Source organism: Chelonia mydas, chromosome 7 (genome assembly GCF_015237465.2).
Source record: "Chelonia mydas isolate rCheMyd1 chromosome 7, rCheMyd1.pri.v2, whole genome shotgun sequence".
Classification (NCBI taxonomy): Eukaryota; Metazoa; Chordata; order Testudines; family Cheloniidae; genus Chelonia; species Chelonia mydas.
The window spans coordinates 84,177,190-84,191,422 of record NC_057853.1 but is presented as its reverse complement, the minus strand read 5'-3'; the positions used below and the strand labels follow the sequence as shown (position 1 = coordinate 84,191,422).

Genomic DNA, 14,233 nt, shown 5'->3' with positions numbered 1-14,233 from the left:
TTTGCTCATACGGCTTGCATTCCATCCCTTTGATCATCTTTGTCTCTCACCTCTGGATCCTTTCCAGTTTCTCTACATCCTTTCTACACATTAGTAACCAAAACTGGACACAGTACTTCAGCAAAGGCCTAACCAGCACTGAGTAAAACAGTACAAATCACCTCCCGTGACTTGCATGCTATGCCTCTGTTAATGCAACTTAAACTCGCATTTTCTTTTTTTGCAACAGCATTGCATTGCTGACTCATATTGAGGTTGTGATCCACCATAACTTCCAGATCCTTCTCAGCAGTGATGCTGCCAGGCCAGTTTTTTCCCCATTCTGTATTTTTGCATTTGGTTTGTGTTCAATTAGTGTAGCATCTTACAGCTGTCTTTGGAGAACTGGGCTACAGACAACAAAATGAAATTAAACAAGTTACCTAGATCCCTCTGAATTTTAGCTCTATCCTCCAAAGCATTGATAACCCACCCCAAAGCTTTGTCTTCTGCAAATTTGATCAGTATGCTCCCTATTCCTACATCCAGGTCATTAATAAAGATGTTAAACACCGTACCCAGAACACATCCCTGTGGAATCCCAACTGAGATCTCCCTCCAATCCAACATTATTCCATTAATAGTTACTTTTTGTTTGCGGTTATTTAACCAAATTATGTATCCACTTAATGGTAGTTCTGCTGAGCACACATTTCTCCAGCTTACTTATCATAATGTCATGTGGGACTGTGTCAAAAGCCTTGATGAAGTCCAGGTATATAATGTCCACCTCATTCCCCTCATCCACCAAATCAGTTATTCTGTCAAAGAAAGAAACTTAGCTGGTTAGGCATGATTTGTTCTTTGCTCTAGTAGCTTCCCAGGTACCTAAATCAGGCTGACTGGTCTATAGTTCTCCAGCTCCTCCTTTTTCCCTGCTAGCCCTTCACCAGTCTTCCGGGACCACCCCTCTCATCCATGAATTTGTAAATATTATTGCCAGTGGCTCCAAGATTTCTTCAGCTAATTCCTTCAGTACCCTTGGTGAATAGCCTCCAGCCCTGATGATTTGAACTCATTCTGACATGTTCTTTATTTATCCTTATATGCATTCCTTCCCCTTTATTGGCTATGGTATCTTTACTAGTCCTCCAGTTATGTTATTTTTTTTTGTGAGAAAACTGAAGCAAAGTAATCATTGAACAGCTCTGCTTTCCTATCAACTTCCATTACCAGCTCATCTTCTCCATTGAACAGCAGACCCCACAATCCTTGATCTTCTTTGTCTAACATATTTGAAGAACCTCTTCTTGTTGTCTCTACCATTTCTTGCCAGCTGTAACTCATTCTTTGCCTTGGTTTTCCTGATTTTGTCCCTACATGCTCACATTATTCCCATGTACACTTCCTTGGTGACATGCCCCTCCTTCCATTTTCTGTATGTATCCCTTTTGGTTTTTAGATAGCTAAAAATCTCCTTGTGCAGTCACACTGGTGAAGCAGAGACATGAAAAAGCGACCATTATTTCTTAGGGCTAGTCTACATGGTGCAGCAATGCTCACCAGAGGGGATGTCAACTGTAAAGCGCTCTTAAGTGTTGCGCTATAAAACAGTCCCATGTAGACCCTGCTGATGAGCTCTAAAAGGTATCTAGCGTGCATTATCATAGTACTGTTTCAACTGGGACTACATCAACGTGCACTAAGTACCTTTTAGAGTGCATCAACAGGATCTGCACAGATCACTTAGAGTGCAACACCTCAGAGCGCTCTACATATTACACCCCAGATTACACTACATGGCATGACAATGTGCACCATCGTAGACGAGCCCTGAGTGTTGCATAAGTACAAGAACATAATGAATCATGTTCAAAATCATCATGTTACAAGTGATCAAATTGATTTAGAGAAATATGCCTGAATTATGGATTCAGGCAAGCAAGCATGTAATTTGCATAATGTCCATCAGCAGAGAAACTAATCACACTTTAGCTTACTTCACATTGTTGCCATCTCTGTTAATAACTGGACCGTTTTCTAAGCTAGGTGGTAGAGGGTCATTTAAGACAGTGCCATAGCATGCATGTAGGAAACTTGGTTAGCCTTCAGAGTTATCAAAACTTCCACAACTGCTCAAGTTACATTCTTGGCACTAAAATATTTGACATACTTAAGTTCCCCTCCATCAACAATCCTGGCTGATTATACAGATTCCAGTAAAACAGATGCAGCTATAGATGGCACATTACTTCTTCACAGCCACCTGCTCAGCCTCCATTACCCTGCAAGTCTTCAAACAGAAACCAGGGGTACATATGGCAAAACTAGCTCTAAGAACAAAAGCTTAAGAGCCTGCTCTACCAGATAGCGTTACTATACGGCATTTAACTATAGCCATACTAAGGCAACATGAAGGAATTAATGAATCAATAACCTTAGGCAGCTGCATCTCAAACCCAACAGATGTAATTTAACCAGCAGATTAGGACAAATAGAGAAGGCAATATTCTGAATAAGGCCTGAGTTTCTAAAATTTTTCCTTTCAGCTTCAAGATCCTTTTTCAAAAATATCTACCTCAGGACTTCCTTCCTTTTGTCTGTTAGAACAGCGATTTTCAATCTGTGGTCCACGACTAGGTCGAAGATTTTCAAAGATTTTCCATGCCTCCATTTCAAATTTTTTAGGGATAGGCAAACGAAGAAAAGATTGAAAACTACTGTGCTAGAGGATGGGTGGTTTGGTTTTGTTTTTTATAAAAAAAATGACCACCTCTGGAAGTATTTTGTGTTGCTTCCAAGCACCAAAAGCAATCCATTATGAAGCAGTCCCATAGTCTGGAAGAAAGCCTTTATGCAACATATGACAAACAAACAGTGGACCAATTTTCGGAATGGAATCTAGCAGGGTCCATTGATTTAAATCAGGAAGCAGAAAACCTTGATCAATTTTTTTTATCTTGCTTTGTATTTGTAATTTTTATTTTCTTAAAGAAAGGTTGCTTCTTGCTGGTTGGTAACCATTAAAATGTGTTGATTTTCATAGTTATATAAAATTATAAATTTATATATAATATATAAATTGCATAAAAAATAAAAATATCATGTGAGAGGATCTACTAGTTTTAAAATCTCGGACACTGATCACAAATAATCATTTCTAAACACTAGCTGCAATTAAGACTTCCTTTGTTTAATTAATCCATGAGTTCATTAAAAATGTTCTGCATTTAAAACTAATTTTTCCTTAACGTATCTACCACATTTAAGCTAATAAGACAATTTTTACATTTTAAAAATTGAACTCCAATTTCCACCTGAATGCATCTTGACAAATTATGAACCAAAAAAAATCATAATTTACTAAATAAGAAATACATCATTAACCATCTTCTAATATAATATTGTAAAAATTAAGACTGAATATATATCTTAACATGCATTTAATTGCTTAACTAAATGTGTACAAATATAATGTATCCTCCCGGTTAGCTGACAATAGTACCAGATTTAGCGTAAGGACTGTATTTAGTTGCAAATCAACATGTTTTAATGGTTACTGACCAATGAGAATCTCAAACTGGGCGGTACAGAGCGTATTGTGGAGGGGAGGAGTAAGAAGCTGGGAGGGGGGTGGGGGGGAAGAGAGCCTGACTGTGTACATTTCACCCACAGCTATGAATAACTAGCTGACATATCAGGTCCTCAGATGGCACTGTGCATTTTGACGGATTTCTGTTAAGCTTGCATAGCATTATACAAAGTTGCTGCCATCTGTACTTTAATCTGTTTGCTACGACGTGGTGTGCACATTTAATTTTAAGTATGGATACGATTCTACCACGGAGGTCATGGATCCAGTGACATTCCGGACCTGTGAGACTTATTCTGGGCAAGCCCTGGGGCTGCCGGAGCATTGTTTTGTTTTTGAGTGCAGTAATGTAACAAAAAACAAACAGACCAAAAAAAAAAAATCTACATTTGTAAATTGCACTTTCACGACAAAGATTGCACTATAGTACTTGTATGAGGTGAACTGAAAAATACTATTTCTTTTGTTTATCATTTTTACAGTGCAAATATTTTTAACAAAAATATACACTTTGATTTCAGTTACAATACAGAATACAGTATGTATAAAAATATAGAAAAACATCCAAAATATTAAATAAATTTCAATTGGCATTCTATTGTTTAACAGTGTGATTAAAAGTGCAATTAATCGTGAATATTTTTTTAAAATAGCAATCAATTTTTTAAAATCGGTATATGTACTTGTGTGGCGGGGGGTGTAAACTACTACAGACACAAAGAAGGAGGGCATGATCAAATACATTTGAGAACCACTGGAATAGATTATAGTAAATTTAGACCGTAAGGTTGATTTTTTTTTTTTTTTTAATTAAAGAGAACGTTGTTAAAATTAAAAATCCATTTTAAATTTAAAAAAAATTTTTTTGCAAGTCCTGCAATATTCTGGTGCTTAACATGATTCCAGCACCTGATGCTTTATTATATGAGAGCAAAGTATAATTATGTAGATCAAAAAATCTTTTAAAGAGAAACTTGCAAAAAACCACAAACAGGAATTTTTTAAAAAGTGTATCAGAAGCAGGAAGCCTACCTGGGCAGTGGCTCCACTGGCCAAACAAAGTGTTAAAGGAGCACTCGAGGAAGACAAGGCCATTGCAGAAAAGATAAATGAACTTTACACATTCCTCTTGAATGCAGAAGATCTGGGGGAGATCTCCACACTTCAGCCATTCTTTTTAGGTGACATATCTGAGGAACTGTCCAAAATTGAGGTGTCAGTAGAGATGGTTTTGGAACAAACTGATACATTAAACAGCAATAAGTCACCAGGACCAGATGGTATTCACTCAAGAATTCTGAATGAACTCATCTGAAATTGCAGAACTATTAACTGTGATATGTAATCTAGTGCTTAAATCAGCCTCTATATCAGATGACTCAATGATAGCTAATGTAATATCAGTTTTTAAAGCAGTCTCCAGAGGCAATCCTGGTAACTACTTTCTGTACCAGTCTATTACTATTCTTTGAGGGTGGCAACAAGCATGTGGACACAGACCCTGTTGATATACTGTAACTGGACTTTCAGAAAACCTTTGATAAGGTCCCACACCAAAGGCTCTTAATCAAAGTAAGCAATCATGGGATAATAGGGAAGGTCCTCTCACAGCTAAGTAACTAGTTAGAAGATAGGAAACAAAGGGAAGGAATAAATGCCAATTTTTTTTTATAGTAGAGAGGAAAACAGAGGCATCTCCCAGGAATCTGTGGGACAAGTGCTGTTCAACATATTCATCAATGATCTCTATAGTTAAGTCCAAAACTGACTGTGAAGAGTTACAAAGGGATCTTGCAAAACTGGGTGACTGGGCAAGAAAATGGCAGATGAAATTCAAGGTTGATAGAACAAAGTAATGCACATTGGAAAACAATCCCAACTATGTACACATAGTACACAAAATGCTGGGGTTTAAATTAGCTGTTATCAGTAATAGAGATTTTCGAGTCACCGTAGATAGTTCTCTGAAAACATCACTCAGTGCATAGCAGCAGTCAAAAAAGCTAACAATGTTAGGAACCATTAGGACAGGTATAGACAAGAAGACAGAAAATATCACAATGCCATTATATAAATCCATGGTATGCCCACACCTTTAATACTGTGTGCAGTTCTGGTCACCCCATCTCAAAATGGATAAATTAGATATGGTAAAAGTACATAAAAGGGAAACAAAATGACTTAGGAGTAAGGAACAACTTCCATATGACGAAAGACTAGGATAGTTGACCGTGTGTGTGCGCTACAAAATCACGAAGGACATGGAGAAAATGAATAAGGAAGTGTTATTTACCCCTTCGCATAACACATGAACAAGGGGTCACCCAATGAAATTAATAGGCAGCAGGTTTAAAAACATACAATATAAGGGAGTACTTCTTCATACATTATACAATCAACATGTGGAACACAACCAGGGGATGTTATGAAGACCAAAAGTACAACTGGGTTCAAAAAAGAAATTAGAAAAATTCATGGATGATAGGTCCATCAAAGGCTATTAGCCAAGATGGTCAGGAACACAACCCCATGCTCAGGGTGTCCCCTAAATCTCTGACTGCCAGAAGCTGGGACTGACAACAGGGGACGGGCAATCACTAAATAAATTGTCCTGTTCTGTTTATTCCCTTTGAAGCATCTGGCTGCTGTTGGAAGACATCATACCGGGCTAAATGATCCACTGTTGTGACCCAAGATGGGCATTCTTATGAGAATTTCAGCTTTCATTTTAAAAATGCACATTTCTCACCCTTGTAGTTGCTGAAAAGAAGCTTGAAAATATGAACTCTGAAGGTTCAAATACCAGAAGACAAAAGAAGAGACCCAACAAGGAATCTCATGATGTTGTGTAGCTTAACTCATGGTTTTTGAAAACTTGGCATTGACAGTACAGGTTCCCTTGCCACTCAAATTTTCTGATTGCTTTTTTGTTAGAAATGCAGATTCTGTCTAGGCAGAGAGGAAGCCTATAACAATGGCTGGTAAATACTGTAATGACAAATATCATAAAAGTCAGAAGATGAAAAAGTGAGGTCTAAACAGGAAAAGGGATTTTTAAATTGCTGTTTAAAACTATATTTTCTGTGCGCGCCCCCCCCCCCCCCCAAAGTGTGTGTGTGTCGGGGTGGTTAACACCTACATAACTGTTCTAGCATCTTCATAGTGGAAGCCTTTGTCAGAGTTTCAACATAGTTTCTGTTCAATTAACATGCTGACCGCTCACAATAAAATACTCTGACATCCCAGTGGCCCTCCAACCATGCTAGATTCTACATTTCTAATATCTCTATAGTAAACAAAACCAAAAAAAGCACAAAAATTTTTTAAAATTTTCAGTTCTTCGTATCTCATAAGTATGTTTTCATGCTTCAGAAACAATTCTTCTAGGCAGCAGGTGCTATCTCTTCACTTTTCAAAAGCTAACCTGGTCCCTGGAGATCTTATAGCTTTGTGCATGTCATTTTACTGTTTTTTTTTTTAAATCACACATTTGCATGCTGGCTGTATTTGGATTTACCCCATTGATTACATTAGTGGGCATGACTCCCCATAGTTACATTTGTAATTGTTCTGCCTGTACATTTTACTTAAGCCTCATTTTCTTTCAAGGAAGATGCAAGATTAACTTTGCCATTTTAAATGTTATAAAACTAAAAACCATATTTGACCAAGGTAAACCCCTTTGAAAGTCACCAACAAATACAACTGTGAAAGTTTCTACTCAGATTTTCTTCAGAATGCAGCATTTGTGTACTACTCCATATGGATTAACTCCTCCCCCTCACTTTTTTTTTTAATCCTCCCCATCTGTTGAAAGTGAAGTTGGGTGTTTATTTCAATTCTAGGGTGTAGTCACCTGTTAATAGACAGAAAACAAATAGATCTAGTGGTGCAGCTTAACGAGGAAGCATTCAACATCACCATGGATGCTGCTTAATACCCTAACTTCACCTTCATCTCAAGAGTCTCAACACAATGCAATTTCAAACATTCTTTTTAATTGAAGAGGACTCTTCTGCTCCATCCCTGTCCGACAATGCCATGTGACTTACACTTCAGCTAATACAGTGTAATACATTCATTGGTAACCCATAATTGGCATATTGTGCAATTTCAAGAGTTATTGACATATGGTAGTATGCGTCTCAATCATTTGACCTTTGGTTCTGTGCCCACATCCTGCCAAGTCCCAACCAAAATGAAATGGACAAATACGTTGTGTATATTCAGTGAAGTCACCATTTTGCCCCCTTTATGATGACACTTACTGTAGCACACTTGGAGCAAAAAGGATATTTTCCTTCATAAGTTAACAGGTCCTGCTATAAACCAATGTCAGTTGAGCAATCCCTTAAAATTTCCAAGAGCCCCAGTTGTTACTCCAACCGGAGAGTCTCATACATATAAAGAACCAAAAAGTTATTCCTAACCTGGGCTCCCAGAATATAGCAATACCTACAAGACAGGATTGGGGTGAAGAAAGAATTGCTAGTAAAAATAAAACTCTGCTTCACATGCAGGTGTGAGGGTAGAGGGTTGTCTAAATTCCAAATTGAAGTCCCCTGCAAGTCAGCGCATTTCTATGAAGCCAAACTCACTTCCACGTACCAGCCAAGGCTGACTGTCATGATTCTTCTTGAAAAAATTTGGATAAGTGTCAATGAAACTTAAGGAAAAGTGTTTCCAGTTGCTTCATGCTTCCAGTTTATCTAAGCAGCATAGTTACTATCCTAAACTGGGAGATTATGCAGTATTAGTGCTATTTCCATCAATACACAGAGACCAAAAAACTGCTATTATTAAGAGATGAGTTTTAAGTTTGTATGGCATCCATTTATCTACCCAACTTTTTTTAGCTGGGTAGACCAGTACTAGATTAAATGTTAGTTCATAGTGACAAAGGAATCCATGTTTTGTAGTCAAGTTAATGCTTTCCAAATTAAAAGAAATCTTCCTGTATTTTGATCTGATACTTTCCACATCGCCTTAAGAGTCTAATTTCTGGACTTGCGTGGCTGTATGTATTACCATTACCAAAAAAAGGGTCTAGGTTATTTAGCATCGTTGTTGTGCCTAGCAGTTGGACAGAAGGAGCCTGCAATCTAAGTTACAGATAATAGAAAACTCAAAAGGGTCAGAAGTTTGGAAGGGATACAAACCCTGTTGCTTCAGAGCATGCAATCATCTTTGGAGGAGGATGAGGAAGAGGCTACCCCTACAGCTTGTGTTATGCTGGATCATATTAAAGAAGTTCTGTATTAAAATCACAAATGAGTTCGATTCCCCAGTGTTTAAATTCTAGGGTATTACTAATTAAGAGGTCTCTTGGTTTTTGGTCTCTTATTTTTAGTTTCTCTCCCTCTCTGTGTGAAACTTGCAAGCTGCTAATTGTGTTAGTATATCCTAAGAGAGAGTCTGTTCTCAAAGCAATACTTTGGAACAAACAATTACTCACACAGAGAGAGACTCAAAGCAATACTTTGTAACAGAAACAGCACACAGACTCCCAGCCCTTTTGTTGTATTTATCTCACTTTGCTAACAATTGTGATTAAAATAGAGATAGAGGATGTATGCTTGGTGTGGATAACAACTGAATGATCAGGGAGGTGCCAGCCTAAGAATTCAGTGTCAATCGCCGAAGAAGGCGTCAAGTGGAAACAACCAGAGGACCCCGGAGAGCAGACTGGAATCCACCCAACAGCCTCAAGGATGGGAGAACCAAAGAACAAGATAACATCTGGCAGCACGGAGCCGTCAGGAATGTGCCATCTGCTGACTGATTCAGCAACAGCATGATGAAGCAATTCCCATAGACTGGCATAGGAAGAAATTCCTATAAAAATGGACTCTAGAAAGTGAGAACTTTGGGGTCTGATTCTGTAAACCAACTTCCAGGGCGTCAGATGTGCATCTGGTAAGGCCCTGCTCCCTTCTTGTGTCCAGGCCACCTGGCCAGTGGCTTGGCATGAGCAACTCTAAGGCTGGTAACTATGATAACCTTGCAGACTGTGTGTGTGTGTGTGTGTGTGTGTGTGTGTGTGTGTGTGTAAATACGAAATTGAATGAAATGTTATAGCTATAACTAACTGCTTACTATGATTCTTTCTGTAGTCACAATAAATGTGGCATTTTGCCTTATTCCCTTTAATAAGATCCTGCTGGTTTTTATTTTATTGGTTTAACACTAGATCATTCAGTTACATACATTTCAGGCTTCTTATACCTTCCTCTGAAGCATTTAATACTGGCCACCATTGCAGACAGGATCCCATACTAGATGGAACATGGGTCTGACTTGATATGGCAATTTTTATGTTATTATTTGCACATCTATTTGGCTCTAACCTGGCAGTAACACAAGCCCGTATTCATTTAACTCAATATGGCCTTTCTAAATGTTGTATTACAAATAAAAAGTTTAATGGACATGAATGTATCCCTTTTGTATTGTTGAATTATCCTCAAAGCAGTATATGTGATCACTAATTCAGGAAAATAAACTATTGACCCCCATAGCGAGGAGGCATGGCCTCCCGCCCTGTCAGACAGGGAGAGACCTGAAATCACCCCGACGGGCAGAACCAGGCCGCCTGCGGCCGCCCCACCAGAAGCAGAGGGGTCGGACAGGAAGCAGGACATTAAAAGGCCAGCCTCCTAGTTCAGTAGGGGGAGAGCTGCCAGGGGAGCAGGACATCTCTTCCTTGCTGCCAGAGCCCGGAGCTGAAGGAGACGGCTGCCCAACCAGAGGAGTTACCTGAATTGCCGGAGACCAACAACGCCGACAAACTGCCGGGGATGTCATTGGCTGTTTACCCAGGGGAGACCTAGGACAGCCCTGGAACCCAGATACCCCAACCTGGGGAGGGTAGGAAGGACCCCATCGATGCCAAATAGGGTTTGACTATGGAACTATTGTGAACTGGCCAGCATGTTGCGGGCCCCCACTGATCTGGTGGCGAGCCTACTACCATTAATAGGGCCATGGGCTGGGACGCAGTGGAGTGGGAGGGCCTGTGTCCCCCTACCCCAGGCACTCCACCTGTGGAGGGTGGCCACCTCCCCGCTAATAGGCCAGGAGGTCTGAAGCGGTCTGGTTCCTGCAGGAACTAGGGCGCCAGGTGCATTTGCTGTGACTCTCAGTTGGGAGTTAATTCCCCACCCTGAACTGTTGGGCTGTATCGCACGGACTGAGCCCGAGATATAAACTGTGAACCGCCCTGATTGAGGGACTTGGCAGAAGGGCTAACTGCTAATTGGACTAATCACCAGGAGGACTCACTGGCTGTGAGCTGCACCCTGCTTGCGAAGCAGCAAGGAGGAGCGGCCTCCCAACCTGTCAGAAGGGGAGAGAGATGCGCATCTCCATACAACCCCTCCTCTGTGACATCCTGTACTGTCCATGCATGTGATGAACATAGGAAGGTCACTCACATGAAAATCTTTTCTTTAATGCTTAATGGTATTAAATAACTTGGCCCATTTCTGCATGCCACCTGCAAGCTACTGAAGTCACCAAGGAGCTCTATGCTAAATAATCCTACTGATCCTTAGTTTGTGTGTGCTCTATGAGCCAGCAATATTATTTATTGATATCATTACTGTATGGTACCTTTTTGAACTGCAGGTACAATGAACAGAGCTATGCAGTTTGCATTCTAATCAGTTATGCTGTTAGGAATTACTGTTTTCACCCTCTAAACATAAGGTACTATAGAATCCCAAATGTAACTGTACTGCTGACAAATTAGTTTAAGAATATATTTTGTTTAAAAGCTTAAAGGATCCAAGAACTAGTGTTGATTTTAGGTGAGATCCTGCACTAAACATACCGTAAGTCATCAATGATTACAATATAATGCAGGTTCTTGGAAGTGATAAATACCCATGTCAGATGGAATGTATCAAAGAGACTGCATTGTAGTATCAAGCAATTTGTTAGAAGCGGTGTTAGATCCGGATAAGGAGGAATTTTGGAAAGCCAAACAGTTTACTGCTGCCGGAACTGCAACACTGAATTCCTTCAGGGGCTCTGTACAGCTTCCAAGAAGAGAGTGGAGAAGGATGGAAAGTCTGTATGAAAAAAATGATCATAGCTTCTCTTTGCCAGGGTTGGCCTCAGCTCCCATCTGTAAACACATGCTTACTCATGCTGAAAGCCTGCAGCATATTACGAACGTCAGAATCATTCTGCACAACTTCACTGCCAATTGTATCCAAAAGGATACACACATACCTAGTAACTTTGCCTTATTACAAGCTGAAGTGCCACATTTTCCAAGGTTAGTACACACCTTTCCTTCAGTCTCCTATTGCTCTTAAAAGCATGAGTTCCCAACCTATTGGTTTTGACAGCCATGGGGGGGAGGAGGGGGGAAGAGTTGTGGAGGCGTCACAGATAAATGTCAGGGGCTCACATCTTCCGTCCATTCTTTTATGGGCAGATAAAACAGGAAGTTTCAAAATTTTCCTCAACATGGGTCAGAGAAAGGAGAAGGTTGAGAACCCCTGCTCCACTGCAAAATGAAGATTGGGAGCAGTGATACTACATTGCCTACTCCTTCCCAGCCACCAATTTTTAGCAAAAAATCAGATTATTATTAATTGCTATTGTTACTTCTTGGCTCAAGATCCTAAAACACGGAATCATTCGGAGGATCATGTCAGTCCTCTTAGCTACATAAACATCTCCACATTTAAAAATGTGGCTCAGAATTAATAGTTAAAATTTGATGAACTAGAATGATCCAGATGTTTGTTTCATTATAATCTGGATTTTCACCCAGTAGCCACACACTGCAATCTCACCATCAGCATCCTGATGCCTTTATATAAAATCACGTGTGTTTACTATCACGATGTGTGAGAGGTAGCCACTATTTCCTCCCACAACTTTTTCTTCAAAATGTTCACTTTGTCTAGTACTTTGCAATTGAGCTAGAGGCATCTAATCTCTCTCCGCATCCCAAAGTTCACATATAGTTAGGGCCCTACCAAATGCATGGTCCATTCTGGTCAATTTCACAGTCATACGATTTTTAAAGTCATAGATTTCATGATTTCAGCTATTTAAATCTGAAATTTCGAGGTGTTGTAATTGTAGGGGTTCTGACACAAAAAGGAGTTGCAGGGTTATTGTGGGGGGGGTTGCAGGGTTATTGTATGGGGGGCTGCAGAACTTGCTACCCTAACTTCTGCACTGCTGCTAGCGGCGATGCTGGGCAGCTGAAGAGCAGTGACTGCTGGCCAGGAGCCCAGCTCTGAAGGCAGAGCTGCCGCCAGCAGCAGTGCAGAAGTAAGGGTGGCATGGTATGGTATTGCCACCCTTACTTCTGCACTGCTGCTAGCGGGGCATCACCTTCAGAGCTGGGCGCCCAGCCAACAGCCGCTGCTCTCCAGCCACCCAGCTCTGAAGGCAGTGCAGACGGGTGGCAATACTGCAGTTTCCTAAAAACAACTTGCAACCCCCCTGCAACTCCCTTTTGGATCAAGACCCCCAATTTGAGAAACACTCATCTCCTCCATGAAATCTGTAGAGTATAGGGTAAAAGCATATAAGACCAGATTTCATGATCCATGACACTTTTTCCATGGCTGGGAATTTGGTAGGGCCCTACACATAGTAGAACCTGAAAGATACAAACCACCAGAGTTATTGACTGACCGGTCAACTGTACACCACGTGGAACCAGAAGTAAGCAATCAGGCAGCAGTGAAGACACCAAAAAACCCAAAACCCAGCAAATACTTCATGGTGCCTGAATTACATCTTAAAGGTAGGCACATCTGGGCTGCCTGTCCCCCTATACCCCTTATTTGCCACATGGTAGAGGGGCCAGCCACTTGCAGATAGGAGGTGAAGATGCTGAGAATTTCACAGGCACAGCTGTGAGCCCCCGAGCAGCAAGAGCAGGAGCAGTGCTAGGGTCTGTGCTGCTTTCCTGTAAGCCATGGGTGCAGTTTCTCCCCCAGGCCAGCTGGAAGGGGGCAAGCTTGCATGGTCAGTCCCAGCTGGGAAAGACACTTCTCAAGCTCCTGCTGGAACCTGGCCTAGAGTCTTTGCTGCTGGAGCCCAAGCTCCTGCCTACACATTGCACTCCGGAGTTTTAAAGGGTCACAGCCCCAGGGTGCCTCAGTCATCACCCTTGCAGCCACAGGACTAGAACCAGCTGCCTGTCCCCACCCTCACTCACCAGGCAGCCATTTACCAGTAGAAGGTGCGAGGTGAAGACACTGAAGTTTGCAGGCACAGCTGTGAGCCCCCACTCTCAGCAGTCCACCCTGAGGAGCATCCCATAACATCTTGTTTAGAGTTATGAACATTTCAGAGTTATGTACAACCTCCATTCCCAAGGTGTCTAACTTGGAGGTTCTACTGTAAGTATCAAGTGGCAGCTTTATGCCTAGGCAGCTGTATAGGGACCCACTCATCCAGTGGCTCTGCACATACATGTAACCCATGGCTGAATGAAACAGCCTTTGGCACAAGTCAGAAGAGATTGGATGGAGCCCTATATATCCTGCTTCACAGAGGATACCCCATATTTATATATTAATACATTTATGAGTATTTACAAGATAACTGACTACTTCTTAAATCCCTACACACTAGTGGGCAGAATGCATTAGTGCTTCAGCTGTACTGATGCAAATGGCACTTCCA

At 40.9% G+C, this 14,233-nt stretch overlaps 1 protein-coding gene across 2 annotated transcripts in view; it reads right to left on the bottom strand.

The window, feature by feature from the left end:
• The window catches only part of MCU (mitochondrial calcium uniporter), a 143,681-nt gene that overhangs the window by 103,600 nt on the left and 25,848 nt on the right, over window positions 1–14,233 (bottom strand). Inside the window, exon 1 of one of the 2 annotated variants that reach the window (XM_037903949.2) lies at window positions 4,604–4,681. The exons of the other annotated variant lie outside the window; for it this stretch is intronic. Coding sequence (XP_037759877.1) covers window positions 4,604–4,666 — 63 coding nt within the window. The 5' untranslated portion in view covers window positions 4,667–4,681. Of the gene's footprint in view, window positions 1–4,603; window positions 4,682–14,233 lie in introns of those variants that run through there. 2 annotated transcript variants of the gene reach the window in all.